This window comes from Ochotona curzoniae, unplaced genomic scaffold (genome assembly GCF_017591425.1).
Source record: "Ochotona curzoniae isolate NIBS_2020 unplaced genomic scaffold, NIBS_Ocur_1.0 contig_2688, whole genome shotgun sequence".
Classification (NCBI taxonomy): domain Eukaryota; kingdom Metazoa; phylum Chordata; class Mammalia; order Lagomorpha; family Ochotonidae; genus Ochotona; species Ochotona curzoniae.
The window spans coordinates 23985197-23997982 of NW_024465553.1; the positions used below are offsets into that span (position 1 = coordinate 23985197).

Consider the following 12786-nt stretch of genomic DNA (forward strand, 5'->3'; position numbering starts at 1 on the left):
TCTCCCCACCCTGACCCTGGAGAGCTGATCTGAACCTCGGGGTGCCGTGTGGAAGTGTCCGGGGTAGTGCACCAGCCACTGCAGAGGAATGCACAGGAACGGGACGGCCAGTTCATCCTGGGCTGCAGGGCCCAGATATTAGCCCGTCCCCCACCTGATGTGCTACACCAGTCCAGCAGAGGGCACTGCTGGGCTCCCACCAGAGGGTCTCCCTTGTGAAGCTCCCAGGGTGGCCTGGGGCTGCACCCCCACCTCGCAGCAACAGCACCCCCACCACCAGAAGAACTCCCAGGGCTGACACCCACGGACACGGCTGGGCTGCATCCTGCCTGCTACCCCCACCTGCGCTTCTGCCCTGCCTCCCTCTGTGTGTGCATGCCTTGGTGACCTCCAACACCCATCCATCTTGTGTGTCGTGTCCATCATGCCAGCCTAACTACATGTGCACCACAGCTGCCTGCATCCAGCACCTGTCGTCACCAGGGAGACGGGGAGGTGGGGTGTGAAATAAAACCTAACTGGACCCGAGTCTGTCTCTGGGGGCCGGGAAAGAGGGGAAGCTACGTCGGAGAGCAGCCACGGGGCTCTCTCCTGCAATCGCAGGAGCAGCCTGGTCCAGCCGCCCCAGGCCTCCTCTGCTGCTTCTCTGGAGCCTTTTAAGATGCTGGAGGAGCAGCCACCAAGAGCCCCATCAGTCTTTGATTTGGGAAGGGGAGGGAGGAGGGAGCCCCAGCAAGCAGAGCCGGGCCCCTGCTCCCTCCCTGCTCCCTCCCAGAAGTTCCTGCCTCTCCCAGGGACAGCTGCGTGCTGGGCCTTCTCCAAGGGCATCCCCTGCTGATCCTGTGTGTGTGACCTGGTGGCGGGGCCCCATACTCATGCGGTGTCTGTCGCTTCATGTGAAACGCTCCCTACCCCTACTCCATACTAACGCATGCTGGCTCTCTGCTGATGAGAGCAGCAGGAGGGCCTGGCCCAGCCTGGACCCCCTGCAGGTGCCACCCCCGGTCCTCCCTTCCCATGTGGTGCCTGGAGCTCTGGGTCCATGTGCCATGCAGCGCCTTCCCTCACGTCTGACTTACCGTGCACACAGGTAAGTTTGGACGAGGAGCAGGTTCCAAGGGGAGAATCACTCTCCTGCAGCTCTAGGCCTCAGCTGGAAGCTTCCTGCGGTTTAGAAAAACCACCTGATCCTGAGGCCTTGCTGCAGGATTCTAGAAAGCCTAGCACATTCCTCTGTGTGGCTGACAGAGCAAACCAAAGGCAGGGACTAGGAAACAGGGTTTCCAACTTCCTATCTCCTTCTTGGCTATCAAGTACCTGATTGGCTTGTGAGGCATCAGCTGGGAGGAGGCCAGGATGGGAGGGGGGGTGCGGTGTGCTTGCATGTGGCCCTGTGGGGGACGGAGGTGGTCTCCCCTGCTGCTGCCAGGGGTAGTGCCTGCAAGGAAGCCTGGAGTGTCAGGTAGCCCTCACCCCGATACTACTGCCATCCCCTGGGGAAGGGGGTAGTCCTGCTGAGCACCCCCCAGGATAACCTGGTTGGGGGGGAAATGGATTTCCTAGAGCAGAAATGGCATTGGAGATGATGTTAAGAGGCCAGGCTAACAGGCTCCCAGTCCTCAGGCTCCAGCTAGAAACACCCCCTCCCCCGGACAAATACTTACTCCACCCCAATGAGGGCCCTAAGGGAGACTGTGGCTCCCAGGGCTGAGAGAGCCTCCCTCAGGGTTCACGATTTGAGGCGAACATACCCCACGTGCTTCTGAGCCACCAACGCTGGGTGGAGGAGGAGGAGTTGTCACCCACAGTCAGCTCACACACCTGTCTCATGGGTGCATCTCATCTCTCCTGGGCTGCCCGTACTGCCAGCTTCCCAGAGAGGGCTGACCACAGGGAGCTGGGGTCCTTACTGCTCCTGTAGGACCCTGGAGGTGCCCATGAGCTTGTGCACGTGCGGGCAGCACCCCCAGGGAGCCCACACTGGTGTGGGGATGGCAGCTGTGCTTCCCGTGGCCGGAGCCAGCTTCCCCAGGCAGCTGTGTCCCATGTCAGAGCTGCCTTCAGAGACCCTGTGTGCAGCACAGGAAAGTTCAGACCTGGGCGTGTCCCCGTTTCCCCAGCAGGCCTGCGTCAGCGGGGCAGTGTGTGGTGGCAGGAGGCCTCCATCCCTCCCACAGCTGCTCCATCCCTGCCACTCCCCTCCCCAGGCCTCCAGCAGGGGGCTTCATCTGGCCCCAAGCTGTGACAGCACTGTGCTGCCTCAGCCCATCAGCCAGGTGCCGCCCCTACCTGGTAGCATCGCCTTTAGACCAGGAACCCCACCGGACAGATGCATCTGATATTCAGCAGGTGATCAATCATTAGGGCCCTATCCTAGTCCATCTGCTCTTTAAGGAAACATACCCCCATAGGAAAGCTAACATTCTGAGTCAAGATCCTCCCAAGCCCACCTTGCTGGAGCCCCGTCCCCAGGGCCGCCTCTGTACTCCGTGGGGGCCCGGGTGGTTCCCAGCTTAGCTGTGGGTCACATACATAGCCTAGGCTGAGCTGTCAGATCCTGCAGTGCACCCTCGTGCCCTGGTTCTCACCCACCTGCGTGACCTGTAGAAAGGACCTTGTCGCTTCAGTTTCCAGGCTCTCGGGAATGTGCTTGGGGTCAGGAAGCAATCCCGGGCCACCCCCTGGCAGGGTGGTTTTTCTCCTAAGAGATGGAAAGTTAAGTCCCCGCGCCTCCTGCTGGCCAAGCACGGAAGTGCACCATCTACGCCTTTAGAGAAGGAATTCCCACTCCTCAAAGGAGACCCCAGCCCTCTTCTTGCTCCCCCTTCCCAAGCCAGTTTCCTAGCGAGGCAAGACCTTTCAAAAATCAGGCTTACACGATCCCACTTGACTTTCCCGGACTCTCGGGGGGGGGGGGCGGGCATGCCCTGGGCTGTAATCCCAGAAGGTCCTACAAAGCTCTGTGCCCTTTCCTGCCCTGACCGCCCTCCAGCAGCAGCCAATGCCACTTATCCCTGTGATGTTACAATCCCTCTAGCTCCACCAGCAGGTCCCCCAAACCAGGTTCTCTGCTGTCAGTGGCTCCCTTCTAGCCCTCACGTCACCTCCAGGCCTCTCCCCCCCACCCCCCGGTTCAGCTTCCAGCTCCTCAGATGGAGCCCCCCCAGCAGACCACCTGCCTCTGGGTGTATAGGAAGGAGAGACCTGCGGCCATCGCATCTACCCAGTGCCTGCCCCTGCACTCACACGTCAGCCACACGGGCAGTCCACTCTGGTCCTGGCAGTGTCTGGCATAGCTTCTCCCCCATCCCACCCCCAGCGCTCTTCCTCGGGATCCTCTGCTAAGGGGACCTGGGACAATAGCTTTTCCTGGAGGCCTTTCTGCTCAAACCACCACCGGGCTGCCAGCCTGGTCCTGAGTCTGCACCCAGAACGGGTTTCATCACCCAGCTGGCAAGCTCTTGATGGATCCAGTCTAGAGAGACCTAGGACACTCCACTGTGGGTCCTGGGCTTGCAGCCCCGGACAGAAGGGGCGTCTCCCCCTAGCCACTTGGCTCCCTCTGCCCAGCACCAGCTAGCAGCTGCCCCCTTTCAGATATAAAAAGGCTTCCAGCAGCTGTGCAAGCAGAGGGCAGCTCGTCTTTTACTGGAGCCCTCATTTCCCACTTGTTAAAGGAGATCGAAGCCATGACCCAAGGTCCTCCTGCAGCTCCAGACTTCTGAGAATCAGCACCAGCCATTCCCCTCCATCCCTCACCAGCCTCCCCCACCACATGTACACATATGCCATAGGGTCTGCTTCCCAGGAGGGCGTCCCACCTCCCCTGCAACCCTTGGCCTTCCTGGGTCATCTCCCCAGGAGCCTGACCCCAGGAAGATACCTGATCTCATAGGACTCCCAAAGCAGCAGTCTCCACCACATCCTTCCATGCTCCTCCTGTGGTCTGCCGCTGCCTGTGGTCAGCCCTCTCTGGGAAGCTGGCAGTGCGGGCAGCCCAGGAGGGATGAGACACACCCTTGAGTGAGTGAGCTGTGGGTGAGACAGGTACCTGCATCCTAGTGACAACCCTTCCCTGCTGACGTGGGCAGCAGTGGCCCTGCGGGCAGCACCAGGCTGCACAGCTTTGGCCCCAGCCTCCTGCAGGCTGCAATCCAACAGTCAGTCTCTTTAGATGGTTTTGCTTCAGAAAGTGACTCATCCTCCCAGTTACGCATCTGCACCATCTCCCTCAAAGTCTTGTCTTTGCAAAGATCTCGGATGCGGCAAAGGCTTCCACTAAGTGGCACACCGTTGTTCTCGGCGCCCTCTAGCGGTCCCTGCCTGCTCTGGGAGGGCTCTAGGCTGTCTTCAGCCTCCAGGTTCCATCCAGGGGAGGCCAGGTGAGCCCTCACCTGCCAATGGCAGAGGCTGCACTGGCTCCTTTCCCAGTCCCAAACAGCCTCTATTCTAGGCATCAAAGGGTGCTGGTGGTCATGCTGCTACCCAGGTGGGATCCTGGCTGCAGCCAAGCCACATGGAGGAAGCTGGTGGGTAAGAAGGGACTGACAGAGCACCACAGAGCCCAGGGGGTTAGACACTAGCTTGCTTTAGAATGCACAAGAGCATCAGAGCCGCAGCACAGCTGAGTCCAGAAGGGTGAGGGATGCTCAGCATCCTTGGGGGCCCAGAGATGTTCCCCCCCGGCCTGTCCTATCCGACACCTGGGCTTTGAACCAGTGAGGGTTGCAGGCTGCTGGTTCCTGCCAGGTGGGAAGGTAGGAGGGGGCTCAGGGCAGTCAAACCTGAAGCTCCCAGGAGGCGTGGCCTTTTCAGACATTCCCTGGTCTTCCTGCTCCCTCCTCCTCCCCAGGCCTCCCCTGGGGTAAGGATTGGTTCCTGGCATCCGTGTGCCTGTCCATCAACCTGCCTTCACTCCACCATCTTTCTCAGCTGTGTCCCCCCCCCCCCGCCCAGCCCTGCCTTCCACAGCCCAAGGTCTCCCTGCCCTCCCCTCATTTCCAGCCTCTTCCTCCCCGCCTCCCCCCCCCCCGCCCCCTGCCACTGTGCCCTCAGGTCAGAGGGAGGGGATGGAATGTACTAGAATCACCTGTGCACAGGCAGGGCACAGGAGGGCTCTCAAGACACAATGGGCAGTCTCGTCCCTTCAGAGGGCACTGGCTCCAGCCTCATTGTGTCCTTGCCGAGGGGCCATGAGACCAGACATCCTTAAACAGGAACTAGGAAGGCCAACTCCAAGGTGGAGGAGGAGGGTGGGGGTGCCTCAGGTGGCCTTGTGGACACGCAGTTCTCCGCCCAAACCCATCCCCGTGTCAGGGGAGTTCATGGGCAGGTGTGGCTGTGGGGCTCTGCTGCCTCCCTGGATCAGGTCACTGTTGCTATGACAACATATGGAGGCTGCCTCTGCAGGAGGAGAGCAGTTGTGTGTCAGGCACACGGTGCAGCAGGGTGCTCGCCCAGCCCTGGGTGCCCGGCACCATGGCACTAGTCACAGTCTGGAGGAACCAGAACCAGGGCCACCTGGGTCCCTCCTAAAGTCCCTGCCCCACCTGCCACCACCAAGCCTGGTGTTGGAGAGCTGTGCTCAGCTCAGCCCAACCACAGTGCTCCCCAGGCCTGCTGCCACAGCTGCCCCTGGGTCTCAAGGAAGGGGCAGGAAGGGCAGGTGCTGCCTAGCGGCACTGGATCCCTCCCCTGCGCCCCCTGCTCCAGAGGGAGAGCACGACCTGCTGGGTGCAAGGCCAGAGCAGACCAGAGACACGTCACATCCAGCCCCAACAACCTGCCTCCCCAAGCCTGAGGGTCTTCGGAAGGACCCTGAAACCAGGCTCCCAGGTCCAGCCCCACAGCTCGCGCCGGCTCTCCCTCTGATGGTGGGCCACTGCAGACAGCCTAAACCTCCCAGGTGCCTGGAAATGAGGCCAGCCTTTCCCTCCTCCACCCCTGCCCCAGTGCTGTCAGGTGGACAAAGATGAGTTCCCTGCAGGGATAACCACAAAGCCAATACAACTAGGCCAGCTGTCCCCCACCTCCCCAAGACCAACCAGCTGTGTGGCCCTTGCACAGCCCCTGCCCTCTCTGTGCACCAGAACTCTCATGGTAAATGCTGGGTCAGCAGTTTCCAAGTTTTCCCAGCCACACCATGCTTTCCTGTTCTCCTGGAGCCCCAAGGTACGAAGCTGCTTATTAACAGCCTCCACTTGTCAGATCACCAACATGACTAACTTCCTTCCTCCTGCAACCACGGGGTTATACATTTCCCCCACCCCCAACCTTCCCACCAGGGACCCCAGTAAAATCTAGCCAGCGTGTTTCAAGCTGGTCGCATCCAGAGTGGGTGCCTACACCCACCCAACCTCCAGTCCTCCCCACTGGGGAGAGCTCCCCCCGCACCCCTACGTCTCCTCCACACCTGAATGCCATCTTAGCTTGCTGGGGCAGCAAAGTGGCAGAGTCTCATTGCTACTTGTGCTGGGCCTGGTCCTCCCAACCTGTAGATTTGTGTCCTAGGGGCGTCCAGCTGTGGCTGGCTTAGAGGACCTTCTGCCTCAGGCTAGGGTTCCACCAGCAGGGACACTCAGGCAAGGTTATCTTCCCTAAGGCCTGCTGGGGAGACCCCACCTCCCACTCTTGCCCTAGCTTGGGGTGGGGGCAGGTGAGCAGGCAAGACTCCCAGCATGAAGAAATACCAGCTGGCAAGGGGGTGTGCTGGGGGAGGGTCACAGGGCCTGTTTCCCCTCTCATAGACAGCTGTGTGGACAGTGCATGCCAGCGGTCACCCTTCCACTTATCAGATGTTAGGCAGAGTCCTGCTAATTCTGATGAAGGCCCAGGGGGTTCTGGGTGCTTCCTGTAGGAAGAGGGGATGGGCACCTGAGGTCTGGTAATCTGAGCTGAAGGGAGGAGAGTGCCCATTCTGTGAGTAGAAGCCTTCCCAGGAACTCACAGCCCTCGGCTGTAGGATCTGCCCACAGCACCTGCCCCTGACCTCAGGCACTTCCGGCTCCCCACCACCCCTACAACAACCTCGGGCTGCTGTTAGCTTGTGGGAAGGGGTGGAGTGGAGCCCCAGAAACGAGCAGAGGGTGGGGTGAGGAAAGAGTTACTCCAGGGCAGCTGATGGAACAGGTGAGGAAGGCACAATGGAGGGGAATCTGGATGAGGTGGGGGTCTGCTCAAGGTCCTGATTTGCTGAGTGCACCTGCCCTGTGCCCAAGCAGGGGGAAGAAGCGGGGCCATGGCCTCCAGACCTGCAGCCACCACACCCACCGGGGCAGCGTGAGGACGGCCCAGAGGCCCCATCCAGCGGAGAGGACAAACCCGCCTCAGAGCCCCTCTTTAAGGCCTTGGACACACCCCTGAGTGAAGGGGACGAGCCTGCCACGCTGCCAGCCCAGCGGGACCATGGGCACAGCGTGCAGATGGAGGGTTACCTGGGCCGCAAGCACGACCTGGAGGGACCCAATAAGAAGGCGTCTAACAGGTGCGTGGGGGTGAGCCAGTGGTCCCAGGGCCAGGCAGAGCAGGTGTGGCCTCCAGCCATGGTCTGAGAGCTCCACGGGGCGGGGTTCAGCCGCTTTCTGATACACCCGAGACTGTCAGCCAGAGAAAAGGCTTATGATTTAGTTCAGTGTCAGAAGGTCAAGTCCAATAGTGGGTGCCTCACCCTGCTTCAGCTCCTGATGAACAAGGGTGGCCACGGGGAGGGCGGAGGGGGGTGTGGAGGCAGGGGAGGTGTGGAGGCAGCCACAGGAGGTGGCAGGCAAGCCAGGAGGCAGGGGGGGCTGCTGGGTCCCCCTCCTGCCAGCATCCCTTGGTGCCATTCACACAGGACCTGGGGGTCCAAGGATTCTACCCACAGGCAACAATCCACATCCAGCTCACCTCCCACCACAGCAAGCCCTCACTGGGCACCCTTGGTGTCCCAGCTCTCCACGCTTATTTCCTTGGTAGTAACATGGCAATGTCACCAGCCTGCCTTTTCAGTAAGGTGAGGTGGCTGGCCCACGCTGGCGCTCAGTAAACTTTGCTGCTCTCCTGTTATCCTGGGGCTGGGTGATGGCCAGCCCGATTAGGCACAAGCCACGTGACCCCCCACCTTTATACCAGCCTGTTCCCTCACCTCGTGCAGCGCCCTGCTGGGGCTGTCACTCTGACTCCGTGACCTTGAGGGAGAGATTCCACAGCTGTTCCTTTCCCAAGCTAAGGCAGTCCTGTGCTTGGAGCCGGGCGATCCAGGACCCCCTCTGCTTCAAGCTGCTGCCACCCACAAGAGACTCACACCGAGTTCCAGGCTTCAGGCTGTGGCCCAGCTCAGCTCTGGTTATTGCAGGCATTTGAGGAGTGAACCAGCACATGGAATCTCTCTCTCCCCTTCTCTGCTTCTCAAAGTGAAAGAGTTCCCATCCATCCACCCATGGATCCATTCTCCAAGTGTTCTCAACGGCCAAGCTGAAGACGGGAATTGGGGAGCCAGTCTGGGTTTCCCACATGGATGGCAGGGACCCAAGCACGGGACCCTCACCTGCTGCTTCTCAGGATGTATGTTAGCAGGAAGCTGAAATTGGGAACAGCCACACCTCAAATCCCAGCAACTCCAGCATGGGAAGTGGGCGATGCCTTTTTTTTAAACAATAAAATGGAGATTGATGCTATGGCATGGCCTCTGTTTGTGCTGCCAGCTGCCCAAGTGGGTGTGAGTTCAAGTCTCAGCTGCTCCACTTCCAGTTCCCTGCTAACACACCTTGGAAAGCAGAAGTCTTTGGGGCCCTGGCTCGTGGGAGACCCAGATGAAGCTTCAGGTTCCTGGTTTCAGCCTGGCCCAGCCCTCGTTGTCATGACCATTTTGGGGAAATAAACCAGTGGCTGCAAGATCTGTCTTTTCTGTCTTCCAAGTAAATAAAATGATAAAACATATTGCTACTTATGTGGGGATATGAAGCTGACAATCAAAGACGGGGCAGAGCAATAGGAAGTCAGTGGGGAGAGGCCGCCCTGGGGACTGTGCATGACCTGCCCGTGTGCCCCTCCGCAGGTCGTGGAACCACTTGTACTGTGTGCTCAGAAACTGTGAGCTGACCTTCTACAAGGATGCCAAGAACCTGGCCCTGGGCGTGCCCTACCATGGCGAGGAGCCCCTAGCCCTGAGACATGCCATCTGCGAGATTGCTGCCAACTATAAGAAGAAGAAGCATGTCTTTAAGCTGAGGTGAAGTTGCCCTGGCCATACGCCCCTCTGACCCCCTCAGGCTGGATTCAGCCATTAGTGGCTGGGCACAGGTGCACGGCATGGGAGCAGCTGGCAGACCTGTGTGGCTTCTCACGAAGGCCAAGGGTCCCACCTTGTACCTCTCTCTAAAGCTGCTATGCTAAGGGGGCTGCACCCCTGGGCTCGGGGACCCAGGCCTTCCAGAGGAGGCCTCGTGACAGGAAACCCTTTATCCTCCCAGGCTGAGTAACGGTAGTGAATGGCTCTTCCACGGCAAGGACGAGGTATGTGCTTAGCAAAGCCAGAGGGGCAGGTGGAAGGGGACCTCAGGGCACCCCTGGGTGCTAGGGCCTGGGAAGCAAATTCAGCCCTGCTTGTCTCTGCCTTCCTTACCTCCTGCCCCCACCAGGAGGAGATGCTGAACTGGCTGCAGGGCGTCAGCACGGCCATCAACGAGTCCCAGAGCATCCGCGTCAAGGCACAGAGCCTGCCCCTGCCCTCCCTGGGCGGCCCCGACACCAGCCTCGGCAAGAAAGACAAGGAGAAGAGATTCAGCTTCTTTCCCAAGAAGAAGTAGCAGCGGCTGGGCCTGGGCAGGTGCTGTGGCCTTGACCTCCTCCCGCCCGTCGCCTGGCCAGGGCCCCACACTGCACGGCCATAGCTGCCCCTGCTGGCCCGGCTGCCCAATGCCCGCCTCCACGCCCTCTGCCTTCCAGGGGAGGAGGGCTCCCAGCTCCTGCGGGGTCAAAAACGGTTCCCTGGAATGGGGGCGGGAGGTTGCCTGCCCTGTCTTCCCACTTTCCCCTGAGCTAAGGGTATACCAGTCTCTCTACACCCCGCAAAAGCTGGAGATGGCAGCTGATGGGGGTCCCCAGGCGCCCACTCCTAAAGCAACTCTAGCTTGGGGTCACCCAAGCTGGTCATAGTCAGGGGAAGGAATGAAGACACTGGAATGCAGGAGCTGCCCCTTGGCGCCTGCGAAGGAGCCCTCGTCCTGGGTATGGGAATGCGGTGGGCTGCAAGGACATAGGGCCTTGTGTGCCAGTCTTCTCTGCACTGAGCTTCCTCGGAGCCAGAACTGGCACTTCAAGGGCCACCACATCACTCCCACCAGGAAAAAAAAAAACCCAAAGAGTACCCCGCCCTCCCTCCCCAACCCCAAGGTGAAGGAGCTGTCTGCTGCCTGCAGTGCCCTTGGCCATAGGCACAGGTGGAAGAGGAAGGATGCCAACCTATTCCTGCTGTAAAGCCGTGGGTAGAGTTGTCAGGTCAGATCTAAGCAGCGACACGTGGGTCTGCCCCAGCCCAGGGCTCTGCCTGTATAGGCTGGAACCCTCTGCTCAGCCCTGGTAGCAGCCAAACCAGCAATATTTCAGACAGGGCCCCCTTAGGGAGACAATACAGGTCTGCACACACGAGTCCCCAAGCGCTTGGAGAAGAGTGCCCCAAGCCAGTGCACAGGTGTGTCCTGTTTGTAGCTGGTAGCATCGATGCTACCAACTGCACAGCCAGCCAGGCTTGCATACCGAGTAATTTGGGGTGACAGATACAGCCACCCTAAGTAGGACCCTCGCCTGTCCCCCAGGTGACACAACTATGCCTGCACAGCTGGGACCAGAGCCAGGAAACATGCCAACCCCTTGATCGACTTCCCTTAAAGATCCTGGCAAGGATCCTCATGGGTACATAAGGGTTACATTGGTGCAGAGGCCACGTCTACTGGCACCTGTCCGCGGGCACCAGCCTGTGTCTCCAGGGAGAGCTTTGCCCGTGTTGCTGAGGTCAGACGTCCGAAGCGTCTGCTCTGCTCCCTGCTGAAAGCATTACGGCTGCAGCTCAGTGTCTTGGGGTCAGGTCCACATGAGGGGTCAAGCTGGGGGCAGCAGGTGTTTGCTTCCAGGGAGACCATGAAGGTCCCCCCAGGACCTGCGGTCACTCTGTCACCTTCCCCATGGGAAGGAGCCTGCAATACCTGAAGTGGCTGAGGCCCAGGTGGCAGCCACAGGTGGGTGTGCAAGGCCTTCCTGAGGCCCACCATGCTGATCCGTGCAGGCACAGCCCAGCAGGCAATCCCTCACTGTGGCAGGGGAGCCAGCATGTTCCTGCCCCTGTAGGCAGGGCCTTCACTGGGCCTGTGTGAAGACGCTCTGCTTCTACAGGGAACCTGGTGTGCACTGGTCCCCAGCCTCTTCCTACACCTGGGGAAACCGAGGCAGGAAGCACTGGAGTGATACACTCACCTGGCATTCGAGGGCATATCCTCATCAGGGGCACACACATAGCAGGCTCTTCGCTGGAGGGAAGGCACACAGTAGCAGGCACCTGCTTCACTCAGCTGCTTCCCTGGGTGAGCTTGCCGGTCCGCCCTCTCTCCTCCACGTGCGCCATCAGCGCTTAGAACAAGGACTCCCTAGCAAGCAGCCCACAGAAACCCGGGGAGGCAAGGGCTCCAGTGGAAGAGCTGGGATTTCACCCCAGGTCCCCCAAGCCAGCTGCATGTGACCCACTGTCTACCGCCAGCTCCTCCTGCCCGTGCCAGGCTCCAGGACCACTCCGCCAACTGCAATGTCACTACGGGGGCCCTGCTTTTGGGTGGGTTTGGGGGAGGGTCCCAGTGCTATGCCAGCCCCCCGCCCTGAGTGCCCGGATGAGGTTCTTTTTTCTTTCCTTACCTTTTCTACTTGTAGTCCTTGGACAGAATTTTCCAAACTAGGCTGCCACAGCTCCAATCCACACCAGCAGAAACAGGCTTCCTCCCCAGGGCAGCTCATCTTGAGCAGTCAGCCGGGCCTCCTTCCCTCTGCCCTTTTCCCTCGTCCCCGGTGCAGGGAAGGCTTTGGGTTTCCCTCCCCCAGCACCTGTTCACAGGCGGCCTGGGAGAGGGCCCAGCTTCTCCTCCACCATCACTCCTTCTCCCTCTTGGAGGGCAACCAGGGCCCCCCTCCGCAGGCTTTGGCCGAGGTTAGAGATGCAGAGGGACACGCTTGGTCCCAAGGACAAGGGCGCTCAGGGTGCATGCAAGAGTGGCAGTGGCAGCAGGGGAGGGCAGTGCTGTTGGGCACAGACTGTGCGATCTGGGGCTTGCTGGGCCTCGTCCTCCACCTGCTCAGATGTGCTTCCAATCAGAGGAAACCCATTTCCTAGTTTTTCTAATAAATCAATAACGCTCCATATTGCGTGCCATTTCTTACACAACTAGATGTGTTTTTCTTTGTCCTGGGGCCAAGAGAGCTGTCACCACACGAACAGCCAGAATCCAGCTTGTTCCTGGCACCAGAGGAAATCTTGCTCATTTGTATACTTAGACAACCTGTAAGGCAGAGGTGAAACCAAACTTTTCCCTCTGCTTGGGACAGATATCCTGGCTGTCGCTGGCCATAGCATCACAGGAGTCCGTGCCAGGGCTCCATCCTGGTCATATAGAACCTGCTCACTGCCAGCTTTCAAAAAACTTGCCCAGGGTCTGGTTTTGTGATTCATCAGATTAAGCCACTGCCTGTGGGGCCACTGGCAACCCTGTAGGAACACTGGTTCCAGTCCCGGCTGCTCCACTTCTGATCCAGCTTCCTGCTAAGGCA

The 12786-nt window shown here is 59.7% G+C and overlaps 1 protein-coding gene across 1 annotated transcript in view; it reads left to right on the plus strand.

Annotated features, from left to right (window-relative positions):
• SPTB (spectrin beta, erythrocytic) overlaps window positions 1–9916 on the plus strand; it is a 118631-nt gene extending 108715 nt beyond the window's left edge. Inside the window, exons 33-36 of the mRNA XM_040975440.1 lie at window positions 7221–7483; window positions 9035–9208; window positions 9450–9492; window positions 9618–9916. Of these exons, the coding sequence (XP_040831374.1) occupies window positions 7221–7483; window positions 9035–9208; window positions 9450–9492; window positions 9618–9785 (648 nt within the window). The 3' untranslated portion in view covers window positions 9786–9916. The remainder of the gene's footprint in view (window positions 1–7220; window positions 7484–9034; window positions 9209–9449; window positions 9493–9617) is intronic.
• Window positions 9917–12786: the final 2870 nt, after the last annotated feature.